The sequence below is a fragment of the Ursus americanus genome, chromosome 17, assembly GCF_024610735.1.
Source record: "Ursus americanus isolate L20-20 chromosome 17, mUrsAme1.1.p, whole genome shotgun sequence".
Classification (NCBI taxonomy): Eukaryota; Metazoa; Chordata; class Mammalia; order Carnivora; family Ursidae; genus Ursus; species Ursus americanus.
This window is the reverse complement of record NC_142143.1, coordinates 11,402-38,075: the sequence shown is the minus strand read 5'-3', so window position 1 is coordinate 38,075 and position 26,674 is coordinate 11,402. Positions and strand designations below refer to the sequence as shown.

Below are 26,674 nucleotides of genomic sequence, written 5' to 3'. Positions count from 1 at the left end.
AAGACAACCCAATTTAAAAACAGGCAAAGTACTTGAACAGATATTTTTCCAAAGAAAATTTACAAATGGCTCCCAAGCCTACGAAGAGGGGCTCAACACCATGTCATTAGGGAAATCCCAATCAAAACCACATGAGGTACCACCTCACAAGCACTGGAATGGCTGAAATAGAAAACAGCACGGGCTAGCAAGGGCGTGGGGAAATTGGAACCCTTGTGCACGGCTTATAGGTCTGTAAATGGTTCCACTTTGGAAAAGATCGAAGTTCTCAGAAGTTTAAACATGTAATTACCACATGATCCTGTAAGTCCACTCCTAGATACAGTGTCCCCTGGTCTGAATTACGCCCCGCAGAATTCCCACGTCGAAGCCCTAACCCTCAATGTGACTGTGTTCGGAGTCAAAGTATTTAGAAAAGTAATTAATGTTAGATGAGGTCATGGGGTGGGGCCCAATCTGGATGTCAAAGGGTGTGTGGTCTTTTAAGAAGGGGGAGAGAAAGAGAGCTCTCTCTGAACACAGAGAGGCGGCATGTGTGCACTCAGTGAGATGGCGGCTGCGGACAAACCCAGGAAGGAGGCTTCGGAATGAAACCAGCCTTGCTGGCACCTCCAGAACTGTGAGAAATACATGCGTGTCGTAAGCTGCCCAGTCAGTGGTAGTCGGTGATGGCAGCCTGTGCGGACTAAGACATCCGGGAGAGCGGACACCGTGCGCCTCCTGTAAGTCCCCGGACGAGCACGTTCGTAGCGGCACTACCCACATAGCTGAACGGTAGAAACAGCCCACGTATCCACCAACGAAGGAACAGATAAACGAACTGTGGGATATACACACAATGGAACGTTGTTCAGCCCTAAAAAGGAATGAAGTATTTAATACACGGATGAATCTTGGAAACATTACGCTAAGTCAAAGAAGCCAGACACAAAAGATCACAGTGTAGGATTCCATTTATGTGAAATATCCAGGATATATAAATCCAGACAGAATGCAGATTAGAATTTGCCAGGGGCTGAAGGGCGAGGGTATGGGGGAGAAACTGCTACTTCTGAGTGATGGAAATATTCTGGAACCAGACAGAGGGGATAGTTGCACAGCATTGTAATTGTACAAAACGGGACTGCGCCGTTTACTTTAAAATGGTTGATTTTATGTTATGTAAGTTTCACCTCAATAAAATATTTAAAAAAAGATCCAGGGGTGGTGTTCCCTGTACGTCAGGATGGAATGAACTTTCAGCAGCAGGCGGATCTGAGCATGTGAGGGTGGGTGGCCATGGATGCTGTTGGCACCCTGCCTGAGCACTCCTTCCCTGACTGCTCTGAGAGTTGATGGATAAACCTTCCCTTTTCCCCAGAGAATTGCCCTTGCTGACACAGGAGCCACTTTGGGCTAGGCGCCATCACCCCCACCTCCTCCCACAGTTGGCTGACTGTCACAAAAAGCCCCCTGGGTCTCCAGTTTGTCCTCCAGAGCTCCCCTGGGGCAGGGGAGACCACACCCTTGCTTAGCTTCTGGCCTCCGGCCCTCTCCTGCTCCCCTCTCACTAGGGAACCTGATGCAAAATGGTTATGTAAAACTAATACTGATGGTGAATTTTATGGTATTTGAATGATATATTGATAAAACCATTATGTTAAAAAAATACTTACTAGTCATTTACAACACCAAAGGGCTTTTTTTTTGGTAGTTTTTAAAAACCCACCTCACGAGGGTAACACATTCCTCAAAATCCCAAGTAAATCTTTTCAGTTGAAATTTTAAGTATTAGCAATTTAAAGGCAAATAAAGTTTGTTCTTGTTTATTGTTCTTCCCAAATACTCATTCTTTTTATTTTATTTTATTTTTAAAAATATTTTATTTATTCATTTGACAGAGGGAGACAGCCAGCGAGAGAGGGAACACAAGCAGGGGGAGTGGGAGAGGAAGAAGCAGGCTTCCAGCAGAGGAGCCCGATGCAGGGCTCGATCCCAGAACGCCGGGATCACGCCCTGAGCTGAAGGCAGATGCTTAACGACTGCGCCACCCAGGCGCCCCTCATTCTTTTTAAAACTAAATTCCAGGGTGCCTGGGTGGCTCTGTTGGTTAAGTGTCTGCCTTTCACTCAGGTCATGATCTCAGGGTCCTAACCCTGCTCAGTGGGGAGCCTGCTTCTCCCTCTCCCTCTGCCCCTCCCCTCACTCATGTTCTCTCTCTCAAATAAAATCTTAAAAACACAAACACCCAAACGCTAAATTCCATTGCAGTGGTCTCCATTACAACAGAGCTGACCAGGCTGCCCTTGCACGGCAGATCACGGCACTTCCCTCACTATCTGGCGGGTGATTACAAGTTCTTCTGTGGCTTTCTGCTCAGTGAAATCCAGACCCACAAGCAAGCACACACATGCAAGGTTTATGTTAATTCAAGCTTTACTGTAAAAATGAAAACAACAGAGATGAGGTACAAGATGACCACACAAGCACCCAGTCAGCCACGAGTCCCGGAGAGAAGTGGGAAAGGCAGCAGGGTGGCCCCTCTCCCAGCCCCACAAGGCAGCACCCACAACAGTCCTCAAAAAAAAAGGCGGGAAAGCATCATCCGCTGAAACAGGGACTTCAAAGGGAAGCTCTTCTTATAACCCAAATGGGTGTGCTTCGTGGTACTGCGAAGGGTGGCAGGACTTGTCACCTGTCTCCCTGAGCTTTAATAGCAAACCTGTCCGGTGATAGGAACAGCTGTCTGCTCAACACCATCTCTGAAAAAAAGTTGGCTGGGAGACTAAAGAGGAAAAAGAATGCAGCCCCCCTGATCTGTAGGGGTGGGAAGAGGGTATCATTCCCTTGGTGGAAAGGCAATGAATAAGCCCTGAGGTCGGTTCTGGGAGAGAAAACACCTCAATTTCCTTTGAGACACACAAAGCATGCTCCCTGAAGCTCTTCCCTGCCTCCACACACCTGGGGGGGCTACTGATCTCCAATTCTGCTTCAGGGTCTGCTGTGGACCTCTCACACCTGTCAAGGGTGCTTGCTGGTGCAGACCCCATCCTGGACCCTGAGTACAGGGGAAGAGACAAGTGTGGAAGGGTCAGGAATCATGGGCCATGGAGTGGGGGAGGCAAGCAGAATGGGTGGGCTTGCAGGAGGTAGATGGCCTGCAAGAATTTTTCAATTCATAGCTGGAGAGTTGTGGAGGGGAGGGTATTCTGAAAGACCACCCCCCCTCCTCAAAGTCCACGAGGAGAGAGGCTTCTGTCTCTGACTCAGGAAGGGGAGGGGCTCTCGATGTTGCCTCGCTGCACTTGGTCTGGCACTTCCTCCTCCTTCTGCTCCAAATCAAAGTTCTGTGGACAAGGTTGCAGGTGAGGCCTGCCCTGTGCCTGCCCCGGTAGTTCTGACAGTTCTAGGGGCCGCATGCATGATGAGTGTGTGTTGCCCACAACGGCCAGAAGGAGCCACTCTACTGGCTTATGTTCTGCATCCCTCTGCAGAGAAGCTGTTTTCTTTGTCCCGTCCAACATTTCCACCTGACCTACCTCAAGCTCCTGCAAAACCTCGTCCATGAAGTCCCGGGAGTTGTGTTTGTAAGACACAGCTAATCGAATCGCATCATTGAAGAGCTAGGGGTAAGGTGGAGGTGGTGGGAAGGAAGACATGGCAGTGGGTCCCAGCACCCTGTCCCCGCCATACGTTCACACAACACTCCACCTCTAAAGCCAGCAAGGTCACCCCTCAATTCACCTTCTCTCAATGTACTTCTTCTCACCAAGCCCAGGCCCATCACCTCCCCCACTGTCAGAACAAACCACGACCCCTTCCTACCACCACTCGCTCTGGATTGCCCACTCACGGCCCCTACAGCAATGCCTGTCCTCTCCTCCATCCCCACAGCCAGCCCTTCTCTTTGCAGCTTCCCTGGTCCCTTGGCCACTTGGCCTATCCTAACCACCGCAGTCCACCGTTACCTTCACGACATTGGTACCATCAGCAGCTGAGACAAAGTAGAGGGGAAGGGAGAACTTCCTGGCAAAGTTGAAGCTCTTTTGGGTCACCTTTATGTCTGCTGTAGAGAGAAGGTAGGACACTGACCTGTCCATCAAGGGAAAGGGAGAGGGTTTTGCAGGGTGGGTGACTGGAAAGTGACCCAGAAAATGGGACAGGCAGGGGCAATCAGGGGACATGTCCTAGAAAGAGTTCATTTAACAGGGATGTGTGTCTTGGGAAGAGGGAAGACTGGCTCAGTTGGCATCTTTACTGGAAAGAGATCGATGGCAAGCAAACAAGGGCTGTATTTTGGGAAGGACAGATCGCTGAAGGTTTACTGCCCCAGGGATGGAGGAGGAAATGCGTGGTGGTGGGTCCCCCAGATGCAGGGATGGCCCCACCATCAATTTTATTGGCCACCACGATGCACGGGATCTCTGGCCTGAACTCCCGAAGCTCTGTATACCAAGTGCTCAGGTTCTTGTAGGTTACTTTCCTCTGCACATCAAACACCTGCAATGAACAGAGGAAGGAAAACAGCTCAGGTGCGTCAGTGTCTGCACACCACCCACCTGACACACACACAAGCAGGTGAGCGGCCCTGTGCCTGCCCTTCTCAGGGAAGCCCCCAAAACCTCCAGACCCCAAAGTTGCTTTTAAAATGTTTATTCCTTTTTTGTTATCTTGCCATCTAATCCTGTGTACCGATTTTAACCAAGATGTATCATTGTACTAATCAATATAGTCTGTTGCAAACTAAATTTTTTGGTTTTTTTCTTAGTCTGTTATTTTTATTGCTTAAACTTTGTCTTGAAATTCCTTTGTGGGGCGCCTGGGTGGTTCAGTCGGTTGAGCATCCAACTCTTGGTTTTGCCTCAGGTCGTGATCTTCGGGTCATGAGATCAAGCACTGTATTGGGCTCTGTGCTTAGTGGGGAGGGTACTTGAGATTCTCTTCCTCTTCCTCTGCCCTTCCCTTCTCCACCACACAGACATGCTCTCTCTCTCTCAAATAAATATATATTTTTAAAAAATTCCTTTGTCATAATTTCAAATGCCTCTAAAATTTCCCTGTAGTTACTATCAATGGACTTTTTTAAATAAAGATTTTATTTGAGAGAGAGAGAGAGAGAGCAGGGGGAGAGGGAGAGAAATTCAAGCAGACTCCACGCTGACCACAAGCCTGACAAGAGGCTCGATCCCATGACCCTGAGATCATGACCTGAGCTGAAATCACGAGTCAGATGCTCAATTGACTGAGCCACCCAGGTGCCCACTATCGATGTACTTTTAATTTTAAACCTTTGTTTAATCTCTTGTTCATTTTGTATTTCAAACCTTTTAAAAGTCATTTTTATCTATTATTATTTGGAGGTGGTTGACACCTTTATTGCTTTGGAGGTGGGGGGCAGGTGCTCAGGAGCTCTTGGTGGGCGGGCCCGCTTCCTCTTCACCATCACGGGATTCGGGCTGCGCAGGACGGCCCCTGACTCTGTAAGCGGCAGCCATGCGCCATCTGGTTGGTACTTGTTCTTGCAGATCCCGCGTCTGACGCTGCTGAGGGCGGCCCGGGCATTCTTGGTGACGGTGGACTGCATGTAGGAGGTGGTGGGTTTTCACTGGCCGGATCTCTGCTTCACGACCACCTCTACACCTGTCTTCGGCCGCTACTGCATGCTCACAGTCTTGAGGTGAATCGGACCAGTGAGGGAAGGAGTTGCGAGCCCTCAGTGCTCTATGCCTGTTTGTTCCTTCTGATCAGGCAGCTGGAGTAGTTCTGTGCCACCATCCACTGCAGGCGAATGCACATGGCAGCAGCTCCTCTCACTGCAACGGCCGGAGTTGGCAAGACTACGTTTTACTATTTTGTAGCTTGTAATTTGATTCACATTTTACGATTTATAGTTTTTACCTATTTTAAAATATTAGCAATAAGCATGAGCATTGCAGACGCGCTCTAAGGGCAGGGGAGGCCAGGAGTCCTGAGACGCTTAGAATTACTGCTGCAGGGATGGGTCCCTCAAACCCCTGGCAGGAGCTCCTCAAAGGCCAGCCTCCTGCTTCCAAGCCACTCTCTGGGATGGACTCACAGGCCCAAACTGCCCCAGCACAACCGTGGATCCAGGCGGACAACCCTGTAACGTGCTGGAATGGCTATTCTTCCTTCTGAACCACCCAGCCCTTCATGGGAGCGAATGGACCTCACCTAGCGCCAGGGGCTTGCTGTGCATGGCAGTGGGCGTGGGTCATCCGCTGTCACAGCGAGGCAGCAGGAGGTCCACCTGGGAGTCTCTTCCACGGCACACACAGGTCCCAATTCAACAAATGACCACGATGTCTTGAATCCCCAGTAAAGACTTCTTACAAAGCACACTTGTAATGAATCTTGTGGAATCTGCTTCACACCAGCCTGCCTCCCATGATCACCATCAGTCACCTTTCATCCAGGTCTGATTTCCTGAGCTACCTCTCCTTGTTTTGAGAGCTAAGGAAGAGCTGGCGGGGATGAGGAGCACCCCGATCGGGGTTTCAAAGTGGAGCTCCCTGTGGGACTATCAGATCCCCGTATGGGCACCACACGGTGAGCACTTTCTACCTGCCAGGCCCCATGCAGCAGGCAGCTGCAGACACAGTCATGTAGGGATGCTGGCAGGAAAGACACCCCCAGGCCTCAGAAGAGGGTCGAATGGAGCCAATGGAGAGGTATCAGAGGCAGGAGGAGGCTACTCCCAGGGAGAGAGTGGCGGTAAGCTCAGAGCTCCAAATGCCAGTGCAGAACTGAAACAGACGTGGCTGGGCTCCCCCTCTCCTCTTCTCCAGGGTCAGAGATGTTGACTATGTGAGCCTCCAGCTGAGACTGCTGGCCTGCATTGTCCCCAGGGCCTTACCCAGTCACCTTCTCGTTCTTTCCTCTTACAGGTACTAAGAATACTACAATTAGGAAAATTTCAAAAGATTTTGTGTTAAGGGATAGTGGAGCCTGTGAATGTAGCCAGGGCTCCGGGAAGAAGGCCCTATGGACACAGGCTTGCATGGCTCCCCTGTGTTTCTCTAGTTCTCCCTCAGGTCCTCTTATGGCACTTCTACCCTGTGGCTATGGGGAGCCCCCAAGGGCTGTGTTCTAGACAGCACAGAGTAGAGGGGTTGGTTTGGGAGCAGCAGGTGACGGTCGGGGGGGGGCCTCGGGACCCTGTCAGAGTGGCGGCTCCCCCCAGGGAAGGACTATGTTTGCCTCTTAGATGCCATGCCTGATGCCGAGGCCCTGGGTATGCTCCACCCCTTGGATGGGGGTTCCTCATTCAGCTCCGCTTGAAGAGAAGCTCACCTGGCATGTTCTCACTCAGAAACCTCCCCAGGCTGTCCTGATCCCCTGTCCCCCAGTACCCAGCCTTGGTGAGGAGGGCTCAGCACTGCTGGGTCACCTGTCAAGCTTGCCCAGAGACTCTGTTCACTGCCCAGCTGGTTTCATACCATGATGCAGGCGTGGGCCTTGTGGTAGTAGGAGGCGTGCATGCTCTGGAACCGCTCCTGGCCTGCTGTGTCCCAAAAGTCTGCAACATGAACACAACTCTGACTGTCTGATGCAGCCGGAGGGCAGAGAGACCCGGACACCCTGAGCATCTCTGCACAGATCTCTGTGTGCGGAAACACAACATGTGGGGAGGACAGGGAGAAACAAAGACCACACAGATCGCAGGTGTGCGTCATCAGGACACAACACACCTGGGTGTGCCACGGGAGGTCTGTGTACGTGTGTGTGCATGGGAGTGGGTAAGAGGGAAACACATGGCCAGGCCAGGAGGAAGGAGAATGTAGACAGGAAGTCCCAAAAGGGAGAAAGTAGGTTTCCCCGTTCTCCTGCCCACAAGATGCAGGGCCTTCCAAGGTCGAAACCAGGCTGACTTCCCAAGTGTGTTGACCACAGATGGCAGACACAGCCAGGCAGGATGCGTGGCCTAGCCAAGCAGGAGGTGGTGACGTCACAGAAAGTTAAGACCTTTTGTGGAAGATAATACTCAGACCACAGTTGTTATTTCTTTACACTGGCTAAATTAGAATACCAGGTCAGAGAGCTGGAACTGTGTGCCTCCTCCCCCCTTCCCCGGGCTCTGGGCTCCCAGGCTCCTCCCTACCACCCCTATTATCTGCTGGGGGTCTCATTTCCTTCCTGTCTGACTCTCTCCCACTGACTTCTCTCCCCTCCCCTCTCCTCCCCCTTGAGAGTCCATGGCCCGGCCTTGTGCTGCTCACCCACAAGGACGGTCTTGCCGTCCACCGTGGCCGTGTGCTTGTACAGGGTCAGGGCGTACGTGGACAGCTGCTGTGGCCGACTGCATTCAGGTTAAGGAACAGAGATGAAAAAAAGGCAGGCAGGGAAGGTGCTTGGGGTGGGGACACAGGTGTGATGAAACTGGCCCTCTCCTTTTCTTTCTGGAGTTCTTCATACTTTAAGTTGAATGAATGTTGCAGACAGAGGACCAGCTTCAAAGATCACTGGCACAAACTCCATGGACAGGTGACAGGCAGGAGAAGCTGGGGTGTGTCCTGGCCATCTAAGTACCAGGGACAACACGGAATGGAATTTTACGAGAAGCCGTCATCAACAGCATCATGTAGTTGGAAAATGCAACCGTGGGTGACCCAGTCCCTTCATGGATGGGGCTTTTGCAGGCCAGAGAGGAAACCCAGCCTTAGGCGGCATGTGACCATTCCAGGGAAAAAAGCCTCCAGAAGCCAGACAGCTGAGAAACTGTTTATGAACTGTGTGTGAAACCCTGCAGAAAGTCTGGGAAATGAGACGTCCTGACGCTGCAAGGTGCAGAGTGGTTGGACCAGCAAGCTGGCAGGAGGCGGGTGGGCGGGCGCAAAGGGACTCGTGACGTGAGGTGAAGCAAGACATACTCAGACACCACCGAGGGGGAGGCTCAGGGGAGGGAGTGGGGTCGCTCCAGGGTTCTTTTCTGCCATGGTTCTCAGTAGATTCACCTGGGAAGCTTTCTAAAACCATCCCGGTTGCCAGGGAGTGTCTCACTCCAAACCTAGACAATGTGGACAACCCCCGGCGGGAGGGAGCGGGTCTTGTTTTACGAAGTTCGTTCATACCAGAGGACTGTAAAATGTCAGCCCAAGGGTTGAGGTCAGAGAGGTTACCAGAGCTTGTAAGGGGGAGGTGGCATTGGAATCCAGGCATATGACCAGGTGCTATTAGCCATTCTACTGACTTCCTGGTAGAAAGCAGATGCAGATATGAGTAAGCACATGTAACGAATGCTGCCAGATGGTAGGAAACAAGCATGAAGGAAACCTGTGCGTTCACTCACCTATCCCTCCTCTCTGGACCACTGCAGCAAGGGGTGAACAGTGAGGCTGAGCTGGCGTGAGGGGGAAAGGGCCACAGGAACAAGGAACACTGCAAACCTTGAAGGATACAATCCATCCATGAGAAACCTCTCCATAAGTCTGAAAGGACAGTGTGCAAGGTGGTCAGGTTCACCCTCCAACCTCCCCTCCTCCTCGCCCCACAGCATCACCCCTGTCCAGGCGGACAGCCTAGGGCCACATGTGACGCCCTCCCCCATTCACTCCACAGCCACAGAGTTTCCTTTTAGGACAATGCTCAGGAACTGCGCACCTGCTCTCTTCCTGACCCCCCTTAAGTTCCTGGCACCCCTGAGCTGTAACACTGATCCAGCACTCACAGCTTGCTTTGCCTGAGGGCAGGGACTCCACCTTGCTCCTTTCTGGGCACCACGACAGACAGCTGGGCACTAATATTAGTTGAAGAAATAAAGACCTGTTTTTGGAGTGCTGCCATGTATCTACACTGGAGAAGTCTGTGTGAACCACAAAGTCAACAAATCTAAAAGTGAGTTTCTTTAACCCCGGACCCTGTCCCTGCCCCTGAATTGGGGCATCACCCCATTCTCCAAGCCTGGAACCTGGAATCGGAATTACTAGCCCCTGAGAACAGAACAGCCTACGTGACTACACGTATATACAACAGTCCATGTGAGGGCCTCTGACCCGCTGCATAGTGCTGACAAACACAGCTGCTCCTGCTTCTCCCTGGGAAACTGATGCTGGGGGGGGGGGGGGCTGTGCCTTCCGCCCAAAAACCATTTCCCTAATATTCTGCAGGTCCTACAGGGCTTTGCTCAAATGTCACCTGAGCAATGAGACCTTCCCTGATGATCTTATTTGTAACAGGCAAGTTCTATCTCACCTTGTACTCGATCTCTGCCCTGAGGGTAATCCCAACAGAAATATTCAGTATTTTACTTATCGACAGTCCATTCCTCTCAACCAGAATGGGTTGCCCATGAGAGCAGTTTAGGGAATTTCAGTTTGTTGCTGCACACCAGTGCCTAGGACAAGAACATCTAGACCATCACCAGCATGCAAACACATACAAAAAACTGCAGCCTCAGTGGGAGCTTAGATTTCCACCCTCTGAGAACATAACGAGCGCCTCAACAACAGCCCCGAGCTGCACTGGGGTCAAAGAAGGCCACACAGGGAGCTGGAACTTTCTACCATGCCAGATGGCAACGAGACCCCTGCCCCCACTGCATGGTGCCTGTGGAGACCACAAGTGCTGTCTCTCCCCCTTCTTCCGCTGAAGCAATACCACAGGGAGGCAGCTAAAACAGAAGGGTTAGATGAGATCCAGAGTCTCATAACATGATATTCAAAATGTCCAAGTTTCAACCAAAAATAATTTATTGTATTACGAATCAGGAAGACCTCAAAATGAATGAAAACAGACAATCAACAGAAGCTTCTAGAGCAGCTGTCATAAGTGAGCAAGTAAGTACGGGTGCCTGGGTGGCTCGATCAATGACGTGGCCGACTCTCGGTTCTGGCTCAGGTTGTGATCTCAGGGTCGTGACATGAAGCCCTGCACTGGGCTCTGTGCTCAGTGCTCAGCGTGGAGTCTGCTTGCAGTTTCTCTCTTCCTCTCCCTCTGCACCGGCCCCCTGCACTGTGTGCACGCATGCTCTCTAATAAATAAATATGTTTAAAAAATAAATAAATGAACAACTACAATGTGCTTGAAATAAATGAAAATACAGAAAGTTTTAATAATGGGCCAATTCCTAAAAGCACAAATAAGCAAAACTAACCTAATATGAAACAGATCATTTGAATAGCCCTAGTATTATAAATCTCTAGGTCCAGAGGGTTTCAGGGTAGAATTCTACCAAACACTGTTAAGAATTAATATCAATTTTGCACAACCTCTTCCAGAGAAGAGAAGAAGAGGGAATTCATTTTATGAAGTCAGTTTATCCTGATATCGAAACCTGTCAAAGACAGTACAGAAAAGGAGAAACAACCCTACAGACCAATACCCCTCATGAATATAGACACACGGCATGAACAAAATATTAGCAAACAGAACTTGGGAACATATAACAGAAGCCGTACACCATGACCAAGCATGATTTATTTCAGGGGTGCAAGGCTAGTTCAGTATTTGAGAATCAATCAATGTCGTCTATCATTAACTGGCTAAAGAAGAAAATCACAGGATCATATCAACAATGGAGAAAATACATATGAAAAAGAGAACACCATTCACAATAAAACACGCAAACAAACAGGAATAGAGGGGAACCAGTACGCTGGAAAATACAAAATACTGGTGAAAAATATTAAAGAAGGGCTGAATAAATGCGTATGGACTGAAAGCCCCATATAAAACTGATGTCGATTCTCCCAAAGTGATACCCAGATACACACAAGGGTTACTAAAATTCCAGCAAGATGTTTTATAGGTATTGTCAAGATTATGGAAAGTTTATGTAGACAGGCAAAGGAATTAGGAAAGCTAAAACAAACTTGAAAACGAATAGAGTGGGAAGAATCATTCTATCCAACTTTAAGACTTGCTATGGCTCCCTTCGTCAAGACTGTGGCGCTGGAAGAGGGACAGACACATAGATGAATGGAACAAAAGAAAGAATCCAGAAATAGCCTCACAGAAGTAGAGCCAACTGATTTTCAACAGTGTTGCAAAAGCTATTCGATGGAGGAATGATAGCCTTTTCAACAGACGATGCCAACTGAATATCTATAAGGAAAAAAATAAACTTTTACCCTAAACCCTCACACCTTAAACAAAAGTTAGTTCAAAACTGATCACAGACTTAAGTATAAAATGTAAAAATAGAAAACTTTTAGAAGAAAACATAGTAAAAAGATCCTTTGGAGCCAGGGCTTGGCGAAGATCAAAGCCATGACTTTGGTAACACCAAAAGCATGATCTGTAAAAGAAACAAGTGGCAAACTGGACTTCATGAAAACTAAACCCTCTGCTTCATGAGAAAGCCTGTCATGAGACAGCGGGAAGACAAGCTCTCGATGGGAAGAACATGTCTGCAAAGAGCACATCCAACAAAGACCAGTTTCTGGGAAAATAAGGAACACCAAAACTTTACAATTAAAAATAATTCAATTAGAAAATGCACAGAAGACACGAAGAGCCATTTAACCAAAGAGGAATACACACACGGCAAATAAGCCAAGGAGAAGGTGTTCCGCGTCACCAAGCACCTGGGAAACAGAAACCGAGACCACGATGAACGATCCTTACACGCCTGTCACAACAGGCAGGATAAAAAATAGCAACAAGCCTCAATGTTGGCAAGGGTGCAGGAAAATCATGTCTTTCATACATTGCCGGTGGGAAAACAGACATTCTAGAAAAAAAATTTGAGAGTCTTAACAAATGAAACATATACTCACTATACGATCAAGCCATGAAATGAAAACTCATGTCCATACAAAAACCCACGCACGTGTTCACAGCAGTTTCATCTGTAATAGCCAAGACCCAGAATCAACTCAAATGTCACGTAACAGGTAACTCGAACAGTCTAGAAAACCACACTGTGGCCGTCTACACCATGGAATACTACTCAGCAACAAAAAGGAACAAAGTATTGATAGTGCAACAACCTAGATGGGTCTTAAGGGTACTGTGTGGAGTGAAAAAGGTCACAGGCTGTATACTTCCACTTCCACAATGTTGCCAAGATGACATGATTGTAGAGATGGAGAATAGACTGGTGCTTACCGGGGTTAATGGTGGTGGGAAGTGAGGTGGGGTGGGTGTGACCAGAAATGGGAAGCATGACCGAAGTTTTGCACCTTGATTCTGATGATGGTTACAGAAATCTGCACTTGTGATAAAACGACGCAGAATTATACACACGCAGAACCGATACCAACGTGCCCGACTTCGGTGTTGCTCTAGTTACCTAAGTTACTGTCACTGCGGCAGCCGCAGGAAGGGCGCACAAGCCCTCTCCGCACCCACTCTTTGCAACATCCTGTGAATCGGTATTATTTCAAAATGAAAAGTTAAGGAAAAAAAGCAAACAAAACCCACACAGACAGGGAGAAGATCTATGCAATGCCAGCAGCTGACAAGAATTAATATACAGAAAATATAAACAGCTCTGGTAAGAGAACACACGAACGACCCGTGTACCAAGAATATGAACAGATGAATGGGTAACAAATATATAAAAAGATGCTCCGTGTTTTAATTTAATGATTTAATAATTTTAATACAAATTAAAACAAAATGAAAGAGCATTCACATCCCTGTAGACGGGCAAAATTCAGAAAGTCATGTGACACCAAATGCTGGGGATTTTGTGAAGCACAGAAAGTCTTATACTGCGCTGGAAGCAGTGTAAATGTACCCTAACTACTTTGGAGAGCAATTTGGGTACCCCGAAGTTGGAGCTATTCCCCCCAGGCCTCGTGTGCACCCAGGCGGCAGGCACAGAAATGCTCACTGCAGTACTGGGTTTAGTATCATAACGAGGGTAACATCATAAATGTTCTTCAACAGAAGAACAGACAAATAATTTTAGTACAAACTCGCTAAAACAAATTTACTGATTGCTTACCACTTGCCAGACACTGTGCTAGGCGCCAGGACATAACACTGAACAAAACAGGTGAAGAGCCCTGTCTTCATGGAGCTTACACCATAGTGGATGAGGACAGACCACAGACAAGCCCTTAAAATACGTGCCGCCACACGTGCGTTCACTGCAGTGAGGACAAAGGCGTCACTACGGTTCAGCGGGGTCAAGCACTCTCGTCAATCAATGGTGTCCAAGCAACTGACTATCTGTATGGGAAAAAATGAACCTTGAGGCTGTTAATGAAATGGTGGAGCAGGAAGTTCTAGGGGGTCAACCCCCAACTGATATTTCCAGTAAACTGGAAAAATTGATAAGAACCAACCATTTCCTAACCCTGGAATCTGACTGGACACACAACAAGCAGGAGGGCACTACGTGAAAGCAGAAGGCTGATCCTGGGGGGAAGAGCAACACATGCCAAGCAGCTGCCGCCACCCGCTCCTCAGGCCCACTGCACTCACCTCGCGGCCTGTGCTCCAAGTGTCAGGCTTGGGTCAGGGGTGACAGTAGAAATACTGCCCTCAAAAAGTCTGGGTTGCACGTTTTGCACATTTAGGTCTCAGCTGTCTCAGGCTTCAGGGTAACCTTGCTGGCATCCATTGGAGATTTCAAGGGCTAGGAACACCTTTGCTTTTTCCTTTCCTTTTTTGGAGCCAGAGACTTAAGGAAATCTTTGTCAGGTCACTGTGGTATGACCACAGATAGTACAAGAGAAACATAAGTGACCACACTTCCTTCCACACAAGGAAGACACACCTTGCAAAAATCGTTTGGCAAAGTTACAAATAGGTAACTCTAGCCCCAAACAAGCAGAAATCAGCAACCCCTGAGGAGTAGGAGGGTCTGATTTCTAAAGTTACCACATTAAAATACTCAGAATGTCTAATTCTCATCAAAAAAATGCCAAAGCAAACAAAGAAATGAGAAGATATGGCCCATTCTCACACACAAATAAAGAACTGGACAGAAACAATCCCAGAAAAAATATAGACATTGTAACTAGCTTAAGTAATAACAGCTAAAGAATTAAAGAATTAAAAGAAATCAGGAAATGATGTATGAACAAAATGAGAATATTAATACAGAGATAGAAATTATGAAAAGGAACCCAACAAAACTTCTGGATCTGAAAAGCACATTAATTAAAATGAAAAAAACAAAACAAAACCGTCTCTAGAGGGTTTCAACAACATACTTGAGCAGGCAGAAGAAAGGATCAGCAAACTTGAGATAAGGCAATTGAAATTACCCATTGGAGAAGGCGGAAGAAAAAAAGATTGAAAATGAATGGGGCCTAAGGAATGTGTGGGACAACATAATGCATACTAACATATGCATCATAAAGAAAAGAGAGAGATTTGAAAAAATAATGCCTAAAAAATTCCCAAACTTGGGGTATCTGGATGGCTCAGTCGATTGGGCCTCCAACTCTTGATTTCAGCTCAGGTCATGATCTCAGGGTTATGAGATTGAGCCCCACATCAGGCTCTGTGCACAGTGTGGAGTCTGCTGTCCCTCTCCCTCCACCTCTGCCCCTTTCCCCTTGCACACACATACACATGTGCGCACAGGCTCTCTCTCTCAAATAAATAAATCTTTAAAAAAAAAAACCAAACAAACAAACTTCCCAAACTTGATGCAAGACATGAGGACACACACCTAGCAAGCTTAATAAACTCCAAGCAGGATAAACCCAGAGATCCACACTGAGACACAGCATAGGCAAACTGTTGAAACCTAAAGATAATACCCTCACTAAGACAGACAAGCACTTTCTCATCAGATACCACTAAAGTCAGAAGGCAGGGGGATGACACATTTAAAAAGCTGTCAACCAGGATTTCTACACCCAGCAAATGACCCTTCAAGAATGAAGTTAGGACATCGCAGATAAACACAGCTGAGGAGGCTCATAACCAGTGGACCTGCCCTGTAAGAAATGCTCAAGGGAGTCTTTTTTAGGTTAAAATGAAAGGACGTTAGAGATGGCAATCTGAAGCTGTGCGAAGAAGTAAAGATCTTCAGTAAAGGTAGCTACGTAGGTAAGTATAAAAGCCAGTATTCTTGTAATTCTGGTTTGTAACTCCCCTTTTTTCTATATGATTTAAAAGGCAAATACATAAAACAATAATTATAAATCTATGTTATTGAGCACTTAATGTATAAAGATGCAGTCTGTGCCGAGACAAAACAAAGGTGTGGGATGAAGATATCTAGGAGCAGAGTTTGTGTGCTGTTAGAACACATTGGTATTATTCAAATAGGTCGTTATAAGTTTAAGATGTTAATTGTAATCTCTAAGGTAACCACTAAGAAACAATAAAGAATTATACAAAAAAGGAAGAAGAGAATCAAAATAGCACACTTCAAAAAAATAAAAAACCAAATAGGCAGTAGTGAGGTAATTGAGGAATGACAGAAAACAAATAGCTAAATGGCAGAAATAAGTCCTTCTTTACTGATTATTACTTTTAGTATCATTGTCTCAAATGTCAATGGATAAAACTCTCCCATTAGAAATGAGAGACTGGCAGAATACGTTAAAATACATGACCCACGTATGCGCTATCTTTAAGGGACTCACTTTAGATACAAAGTCACAAAAAGATTGTAAATAAAAGAGGAAGATTATCCATGCAAACAGTATCCAAAAAGGAGCTGGGGCAGCTCTAGTACAGTCAGACAAAACAAACTTTCAGTCACAAGTTGTGAAAGAAAGGATACTACACATTGATAAAAGTTTCAATCTATCCAGAATATATAAAAGTGATGAGCATATATGCACCCGAAACAGAGCCCCAAAGAAAGGACGCAAACACCGACAGAAGCTAAGGGAGCCGCACGAGAACGCAGATTTCAAACCCACCGTCAGTAACGCGCAGACCGACTGACACAGACCAGTAAGGGCGCCAAGAACTCGTACAGCACTAACACCAGTCAGGCCTAACAGACGAACAGGGAACACATGCTTCTCGAGTGAACACAGGTGAGAGCGTAAAGCAAGTCGTAATAAAACTAAAAAGACTGAGATCATACCAAGTATCTTTTCCAAAAAAATATGGAATGACACCAGAAATGCATAACAGAAGGAAAACCAGAAAGTTCACAACTGTGTGGAAATTAAACAACACAGTATTAAACAACGAATGGGTCAAAGAAGAAATCACAAGGACATTTAGAAAATGCTTTGAGATGAATGAAAATGAAAACACAGCAAACCAAAACTTAAGGATGAAACCAAAGATGTGCCCAGAGCAAATATCATAGCTATAAGCATATACCTTAAAAATGAAGATCTTAAATCAGTAACAAATATACATCTTAAGGTACTAGACACAAAAGAGCAAAATAAACGTGAGCTTGTGAGAGGGAGGTAGTAACGAAGACTTTAGTGGAGATAAAATAGAGGCTAGAAAGACCAGGGAGAACACCAATGAAACAAAAAGTTAGCTCTCTGAAGAGATCAACAAAGCAACAACCCTTTAGCTAGGCCAAGGGAAGAGAGAGGAGACATGAAGGGTCAAAATCAGAACTGAAACTGTGGACACTAACGTCGATTTTGCAGAAACAGAAAGCATTAAACAGAACAGCATGAACGACTGCATGCCAACAAACTGGGTAATCCAGATGAAATGCACACATCTCTATAAACTACCAAACAGATTGAAGAAGTAGAAGAAAATCTGAATAGATCAATACCAAAGAAGGAGTAATCCAAACCTCCCATAAAGAAAAGCCCAGGACTAGGTAGCTTCACTGGAGAGTTCTACCAAGCATTTAATGAACAAACATCAATACTTCTCAAACTTGTCCAAAAAATTGAAGAGGAGGCGGCATTTCCTAATTCTTTCTACGAAGCCAACATTACCCTGATTCCAAAGGCAGACAATGCTGTACGAGCAAACTATATCTCCAAATACAGATGTCAAAATCTTCAACACGATAATAGCAAACCACGTTCATACTAAAAGGATTATACACCATGACCAAGGGAGATTTAAAGGGTGGCTCAATTTCAGAAAATTAATCAAACACACCATATTGACAGAGCGAAAGGAAAACCCTACGTACTCGTCTCAACAAATGCACAAAAAGCATTTGACAAAACCAACACCATCCCATGACAAAAACCCTCAACGAACTAGCAGAAGGTAGTTTCCTCAGCAGGATAAAGGCCATATATGAAAACACAATTAACCGCATACTCAGCTGTGGAAGAATGAAAGCCTGCTCCTCAGGCATCTGACAAGCACGACCACCCTGCTCACACTGAGTCTGGACATTCGGATAAGAACCTGAGCTTAGGATGCCCGCCCCAAGTCCCTACTTTGCTTTTCCTTGGCACCTTTTAAAATAACCACTTCGGGGGCATGCCTGGCTGGCTCAGTCAGTAGAGCATGTGACTCTTAATCTCAGGGTCGTGAGTTCAAGCCCCGTGAGCCTACTTAAGGAAATAATTAAAAAAAAAAAAATAACCACTTAGATTTGAGCCTGCAAATAGTTAGTGACCTCCACCCCAACCACCCTGTAAGTCCTGCTTGTGACCCAGGATGGAAGACTGCTCTTGCCTGGCTCACTTCCCTCCCACTTCTGGGATCTGAAAGTAATGAATCTTGGGACTTGACCTCCTTCGTGTGGGTATACTGAGAGTGCACCTTCAGTCAAAACCACCGCAAGGTTTTCACTTCTCCAGAGTGGGTGCTCAGATGCTGAGGGAACTACCTGCTGACCCCGTGTGGGTGGGTCCTGTTTCTCATCCATCAGGGTCCTGCATACTCTTAATTCAATACACCAGCTACAAGAAGCCCTCAACACAAGCACCTAGGCAAGAAAAGCAAACGAAAGGCATCCAAATTGGAAAGATGGAAGTAAAATTATTTCTCTTCAAAGGTAACACAATTTTATACATAGAAAAGTCTAAAGAATCCATCAGAAAAGTAATAGAGCTAATAAATTCAGCAAAGTTGGAAGATATAAAATCCACACACAAAAATAAATTGTATTTCTATACACCAGCAATGAGCAATATGAAAAGGAAATTTAACCAAGACGACGTAACACTTGTACACTAAAACTATAAAACGCTGCTGAAAGAAATCAAGCAAGACCTAAATAAATGCAAAGACAGCAGTGCTCATGGATTTGAAGGCTTACTGCTGCGAGGTAGATAATTTTACCAAAAGCAACCCACAGATTCAATGCAATCCCTAACCAAATCCCAGTGACATTTTTGCAGAAATAAAAGAACACATCCCAAAATTCATACAGAATTTCAAGGGATCCCAAGTAGCCCAATCTTGTGAAAGAATAACAAAATCGAGGAACGCACATTTCCCTGAGGTCAAAACTTCATTCAAAGCTATAATAATCAAAACAGTATGGTACTGGCATAGATATGGACATACCAACTGAACAGACAGCTCAGAAAGAAACCCTCACATGTATGGTCAGTCGATTTCTGACAAGTTGCCAAAGACCATTCAATGGGAAAAGAAGAGTCTCTTCCATGATGCTGGGAAAAATGGGATATCCCCATGCCAAAGAATGAAGGTGGGCACCACGACCCTCACACCATATACAGAAGTTAACTCCGAATGGATCAAAGACCTAAACTTAAGAGCGGAAACTAAAAAACTTTTAGAAGAAAACATAGGACGAAATCTTCATGATTCTCCCATAAGAACAGATACATAGACCAATGGAACAGAATAGAGAGCCCAGAAAAAGGCCCACACACGTATGGTCAAATACTTGACCACGGAGCCAAGAATATACAAGGGAGAAAGGATGGTCTCTTCCATAAGTGGCGCTAAGAAAAACAGAAATCCACTGACAAAAGAATGAAACTGGATCTCTTACACTATTCACCAAAAACTAACTCGAAATGAGTTAAAGACTTTTTTCAAACTGCAAAATGATCACCAAAAGCCTAGTTAACATCCATCACCACACACAGCTACAGAATTTTTCTTTAAAAGATTTTATTTATTTATTTGAGAGACAGAGAGCACAAGTGGGGTGAGGGTCAGAGGGAGAAGCAGATCCCCTGCTAAGCAGGGAGCCCAATATGGGATTTGATCCCGGGGCTCCAGGATCATGACCTGAGGCGAAGGCAGATGCTTGATGACTGAGCCACCCAGGTGCCCCAGAATTTTTTTTCCTGTGATGAGAATTTCCAGATTACTCTCTTAGCGGCTTTCAGATATGCAGTACAGTGCTATTAACTATAGTCACCTGGTCATACATGACATCCCTTTGACTTATATATTTGAAACTGGAAGTTTGTACCTTTGACACCCTTCACCCCTGCCACTACCCATCACCTCTGGCAGCCACCAATCTGTTGTATCTATGAGCTTGCATCTTTTTTTTTTTTTTTTTAGATTCCACATATATGTAAGATCATACAGTATTTGTCTTTCTCTGACTTATTTCACTTAGAATAATGGCCTTAAGGTCCATCCACATTGTCACAAATGACAAGATTTCCTTCTTTTTAAATGGTCCAGTAATATTCCATGGCACAGAGAAATGAGAGGTGTTGGTCAAAGGGTACACTTGTAGTTGTAAGACGGGTAAGTTCTGAGGGTCTAGCGTACAGCACGGTGACTACAGTTAACAGCACTGCCTCATATACTTGAGAGAGTAAATCCTCAGCGTCTTTATCACACACCAAAAAAGGGTAACTATGTGAAGTGACGGATGTGTTAACAACCCTTACTGTGGCAATCATTCTGCAGTACATACGTGTGTGAAATCATCAATTCGTACAATCTTAAATATCAATCATATCTCAAAAATCTTCTTTAATTTTTTAACAATTTAATTTATTAAAATTAAGTGTTTCTGTTCATCAAAATACACCAGTAATAGAGTAAAAAGCCACAGACTGAAGAAGGTTCAGAATGTCTGAAGATACTCCTACAAGTCAGTAATAAAAAGACAAACAACCCAACAAAAATGGGCAACTGGCTTAAACAAACATTTCACAAAGGAGGATTTCCAATGACCAATAAGCATCAATAAGCACCAAGAAGTGAAAAGGTGCGCTTCATAATTAGTCATCATTCTAGAAAGTCTTAAATATAGTCTCTCTTTATGAATAATCAACCTTGATAAACGTGCTGTCAAAATATCTCCTTTCTACTTTTTCCCCTGCTTCATCTACTGATGATTGAGGAACACCTATTCTGAACTTGGTCAGTCATCCAGGTAAGAAATTATTCAGACTTGGCACTCCTCTGCTCAAACTACCCCGTGTTTTTCCGTTTCTTTCAGTCCAAACCCTGCTCAGAGCCCAAGTCCCACCCCGACTCTCCTGTTTGCTCGGTTCTCTCCCATTGCCTTCCCACTGCTCCCTCTGTTCCAGCCACTAGTCAAGTCCCTCTAGCTGAAACGCTCCTCCCCACACATGGCTTGCTCCCCTGCCTTCTTCAAACCTTTGCTCAAATGTCGCCTTCACAAACAGGCCTGCCCTAACCACTCTCCTTAGACTACGACTGCGCATTTCCCCCACATATTAGGGGCCACTCCTTATCTGTGTATAAATTGAATACATTCTAGCCATGACTTTGTATTTCTAAGATTTAAACTGTAACTTCTCTTGTAGAAGGGTGGTAGATTCTGTTTATAATTGAAAAGACACAGCATCCATATCATAAAGAAAATACACCACTTTCGGGGCGCCTGGGTAGCGCAGTGGTTAAGCGTCTGCCTTCGACTCAGGGCGTGATCCCAGCGTTCTGGGATCGAGCCCCACATCAGGCTCCTCCATGGAGCCTGCTTCTTCCTCTCCCACTCCCCCTGCTTGTGTTCCCTCTCTCGCTGGCTGTCTCTCTCTGTCAAATAAATAAATAAAATCTTAAAAAAAAAAAAAAAAAAAAGAAAATACACCACTTTCTTACGCGGAAGTAGGAAAATCACCCAATGAAATTACCATCACCAGAGGTTCCAAGGGCCCTGAGACAGAGCTGCACTCAGACACTGCCTTGAGAGATCATGTGCTCATGAAGTGAAGGAGTAAAGAAGAGCTCGAGAGACTCGTCTCATCAGAGTGGGCCGTGAAAGAGTGATGGTCCCTACCCTCCTGTCCCAGAAGCATGTTCAGTACCATAGACGCTAGGCCCCTCTCTGGAGGCCCCTTCCACCAGGCATCCAGCCCATCTCCTCCTGGCCCTTGGGGATAACAAGGCATGGGACAGGGGTCAGGCTGTGTATTTCCCCTCTTACTAATCTCCCCTATTCAACTCCAGTCTCTGCTTATCCCACACGGCCCTAGCAGGGGGTGCATCTTTGCCCTCTTTGCACAATGGGGGACAGTGACCAAGGGGAAAACGACATCCTAAAAGCCAGCACTCAAAAAAGGCAATGCATCTGGAGCTAACCATTCTGCTTTTGAACAAAGATTTGTATTTATTTATTTTCTTCATCAGGTCAAACTAGTGGCAGATGGGAAGATAAAACTAAGACCCACTGAAGACCCACCACGTGTCAAATCTTGGGCTAGTCACTTAGGAAACATTGTAAAGTAAGCCTTGTTCTCCTTCCACCCCCCACCCACCCCACACACAAAGGGAGGCCAGGAGCTTAAGTGGTTGAGTCAGGCGGCAAACCATGTCTGGAGTTAACATCTCTTAAAGAGCAAATACAGAAAGGCCATGTCTTGTTATTAAGCAGAGGGAGCATCTGGGTTAAAAGAAATCTTTAAGAAGGGCAAGGCCCGAGGGGCGCCTGGGTGGCTCAGTCCGTTAAGCATCTGCCTTTGGCTCAGGTCATGAGCCCTGCATCGGGCTCCCTGCTCAGCGGGGAGCCTGTTTCTCCCTCCGCCTCTCCCCCTGCTCTTGCTCTCTCTCTCTCTCAAATAAATAAATAAGATCTTAAAAAAAACACCATAAAGGAAAGGCAAGGCCCAAAATAGCCTGAAGCCCCCCCTCCCCCCGCCCCCACGAGGGGACGATAGCTTCTTGAGTTGCAGAAAGAGAAGCTACAGTGGGAGCATGGGTTCCTCTCAGTACTGGTCAGCAATGCCCACAGGTACAGAAAACATAAAGAAAATGTATGGAGGACTGGCAGGGTCTCCACATGACATGGTTATAAGTGGGCACACAGAGAGGGGCTCTTACTGACCACCTAGAGCAGGGTCTAGGTGACCCTGGTAGTACTCAGCACTTGTAGAGTGAATGTCCATGAAAGTGGACCTAGGCCAGACAATCAGATCATGAACTGGCCAGGTCAGATGTCGTTAGGAGAGAACATCTTGTAGTAGCATCCAACTCAGGAAGGGGGTACGTGCAGGAGTGAAGGCAGTGAGAGAGCTAGGTCATTAGAACCCATCCTCAACAAAGGCTTGGGGGGCCGGAAACACAGACACAAAGAGGAAATGGAATCAAGAGGCAAGAACCTGCTACATGAGAAACAACAGCACCTCAGAGAAAGCCTGGTGCTTCTGCCCCACAGCCCTGCTTGTTTCCAGATGCCGTGGCCGTAGAGGCCAATGCTGTGGCACTCTTTGAGTCCTGCTAACCTCCCGGATTCTTACTTTTTGTTGTCCGAAGCGAGGCTTGTAAAAAACCAGCACTGAACCTAGGGTTGGGCAGTGCTGAGGAAGCAAGGCAGACCACCTTGGGCCTCACAGCCAGCTATGCTCTCCAAAGCCCCCCCTCTGCTCTTCCTCTGCCTGCCAATCCTGCTGTTTGCTGAGAAACACTACACTTCGCTGGGAAATAGGGGGTGTTCTTTCCCGTGCAATCTCCCCAAAGTGCAACACTCACTCTCATTTTCCTTGTGCAGACATGTTCTTGAGGATGGTCAAAGCAGCCGTAAAACACTAAACTAGATTTGCAGTGTGTGTATATGGGGTGGGGCAGAGAGAATGCGAATTCACGAAGATGGCCTAAAAACCAGCAAAGCCCCTGGAATCAATGATGAAGCTTGGAGACAAGGTGGATCTGGAGCACCTGGGAGACAGGACTCAAGCAGATGTCTGGTCTACCCTCCTGCCGTGAAGGCAGAAAGGGTCAGGTGCCAGCACTGCAGAGCCCCCTTCAACTCTCCAGGTGGGAAGTCCCAAACTGTGCACATGGCCAGGACAGTCAGTTAAGAGTCAGCCAGTCTCCAGGGTGACCATAGTCAGTCCTCATTTCCTTCCACTCTGCTTCATCTTGGGGAGTTCCTTCAAGAAGGCATCTGCACTACCTCCAATCAATCTGTCATCGGTATCCATTCCCACTCGCAGGCTCTTGGGCCACACAGAACATGCAGGATCCCTCAGCTCTCACTGCCTCACCCTGGACTGCTTCAGTAGTCTCCAGGGTGACCCGTCCCATATCTGCTGCCAAGACTCTTGGAGAAAGCTCTATTTACTCGGTCCTTATGACTTGCTCCCCCTCCGCCCCCACACCTGGGCTCCAGCTAAGACTACTCCCTTATTGCCCCTATAGAAGCCATGCTCCTCGGTCACCCCGACCTGCTCTGGGCCTGGTCTTTCTTCCCTCATCTCCCAACATACTTGGACTTGCCCACGGCGCTGTCCCCTAAGCAGATGATCTTCACATTGTCATCAGCATCGTATTTCTCTTGGTCCAGCTCACAGGGTTGGGCTTTGTCGCTGGCCATTGGCTCCTGGCTGTTCAGCCCAGGGTAGCTGCGTGTGTGTGGGGTCTTGTCGCTGTCTGGGAAGATCAAGAAGAGGCTATTGTTAAAGAGATGAGAAGTTTCCTCGATCATATCTACTTTTTCTCTTCCTGGACAAGAGAGAGAAGGAGCTGATGAGAGACAGGCCCAAGAACACACTTTCATCCTTCTCTATTCACTACCAACCTGGCTGCCACTTGCTGAACTGAGGTTGTAATCTTGTCCCCACCCAAATCCTCCCTGGGTGGTTTACTCTATGTCATCTCCTTATGGCAGCTATGTTCAGGGCCACATCTTCCACTCCCACCTGGAGAGACAGTATTTTACAAGTTGTACACGGGCAAGCTTTCTCACCAGTAAAACAGGACAAAAAAACAATCAATGTGACACAGAGACAGTGCCCTGTAGGCCCGAGCTCTTAGCACTGAGTGACAGACCACACAGCCAAAGACGTCTAATGTGATCACCTACCTCATGCCTCCACCTCCCCTTCACATTTCACCCTGCTGCAATCAGTAGCTGCCTCTTTCTCTCTCAGTGTGGGCATCTCAAGACCCTCTCCTCTAGGCTTACTTCAATCTCTACTAGTTTCAAGTATCTTCTAAATAGTGATGATGCCAAATCTGTACCTCCACCGAGGCTGCTTCCCTTGCACGGACAAAGAACATGTGAAAAACAAATACTTAATTCTTTCCCATCCCAAACACCAGTCCTTACATTCCTTGTCTGTACAAGACATCACCAGCCACCCACTGCCAACACCTAGCTGTGACATCATCTCTAGCTGTGTTCTTCTCTCCTCACTGTCAAATAGAACTTTTCAAACTGTACTAGGAAGGAGCAATAGCACAGGTTCTGAGTCAATGAGGCACACAGAAACGATGCCTTCAGGCTCCTAGAGTATTCACCATGAGCAGACCTTGTGCTGGGTTCAGAGGAAAGGAGACACAATGTCGGCAAGAGCTAGGACAGGGGTCCTTCTGTGGCAAGAGCTAGGGCAGGGGTGGGCACACCGTTGGGGTGGAAACTGCCAACAGGACCCAGAGTTCCCTGACTGTACCACTGCTCAGGTAGGGACTGAACTTTGCGTACCCAGGTACCCTCAGTCTCATGACCAGTGTCTGGGAAGTGGCGGATGCTTGGTGAGCATAGCGAGGGGCTGCCCTTCCGCCTCCCCCCTGGAGCAGGGTGACCTGTTCCAAAGCCAAGACATTTAACGGCTGTCGCTGTCCTCACCATTCACTGCGTAAGCTCTCTTCATTCAACCAACATTTTTTGGGCACCCAACACATCTGGGAAGCAATCTTCCGCGTCAGGCTGGACTGCCCTCGCCTCCACACTGCTGCGCGAACCCAACGACCCGTACTTCTCCCGCCCAGGGCCCAAGCATGGTGGATCCCAACGCTAGACCTGCCACCTGCGGGAAACGAGGTACGACCCCAGACTCCGCAGGTGGGCCCACCCGCGGCCAGCCACTCCCCAGTCGGCGCCCGTTCCTCCCCACCCCGGACCCCCTTCCGCCCCGGTCCCCGTTCCGCCCCGTCCCCCGTCCCGCCCCGGTCCCCGTCCCGCCCCGGTCCGGTTCCGCCCCTGTCCCGCCTCGGACCCCACGGGCCAGCCGTAGCTCACTCGGCGCCGCACTCCGCTTCCGGCTGGGTCCGCGTCCTCGCAGCTGCTACGCAACCGCGCAAGGACCCGGAGGAGGGCTGCCCGGCCGGAGGCCTGAAGGACCCCTCCGGGGCGCGGGCTGTCTAGCGCGGTGCCGGGAGGGAGTGCCGGATGTGCCCGCGGTCGCCCGGTGCTGGGTCGGGCTTGTTGCCGCAGGGCCCGCGGGGCGGGGGTGTGCGGGGCGGGGGCACGGGTAAAAGCAGCTCGCTTGTGTTTTCCTTTTTGGTGTAGGAATTTGTGGCAAACCAAGTAGTTTGTGGCTTTTTCATTTCTTCTTTATCAAAATATTTAGAAATCCCGTACTCCAAAGAAAGATGCCTCAATTATCAGTGGTTTTATGAAGCAAAGACTAAAAGTAAACATGAAAAGTGTAAAAACAAATTTGCATTTGTTTGTTTGAATAACTTGCTGCTGATTACGTCCTCATCAAGCAGGCCGAGTCCAAGTCCCGTGCTGCATTATTTC

General features: G+C 47.3%; 1 protein-coding gene across 8 annotated transcripts; it reads right to left on the bottom strand.

Moving 5' to 3' along the window:
• Positions 1-2,397: 2,397 nt before the first annotated feature.
• RABL2B (RAB, member of RAS oncogene family like 2B) lies at positions 2,398-26,234 on the bottom strand. 8 transcript variants are annotated; one of them, XM_045815470.2, is made up of 9 exons: positions 26,171-26,211; positions 24,728-24,848; positions 24,417-24,579; positions 9,396-9,425; positions 8,217-8,296; positions 7,437-7,516; positions 4,368-4,479; positions 3,948-4,045; positions 2,398-3,602 (listed from the first exon to the last, which is right to left on the bottom strand). In XM_045815470.2, exons 3-9 carry the CDS (start codon positions 24,521-24,523, stop codon positions 3,246-3,248), a joined length of 864 nt encoding a protein of 287 aa, XP_045671426.1. In that variant the 5' UTR covers positions 24,524-24,579; positions 24,728-24,848; positions 26,171-26,211; the 3' UTR covers positions 2,398-3,245. The 8 variants fall into 8 exon arrangements, with proteins under 8 accessions (XP_045671426.1, XP_045671423.1, XP_045671425.1 ...); XM_045815467.2 differs by having other exon boundaries at positions 26,148-26,204; XM_045815469.2 differs by lacking the exon at positions 26,171-26,211 and adding an exon at positions 25,778-26,045.
• Positions 26,235-26,674: the final 440 nt, after the last annotated feature.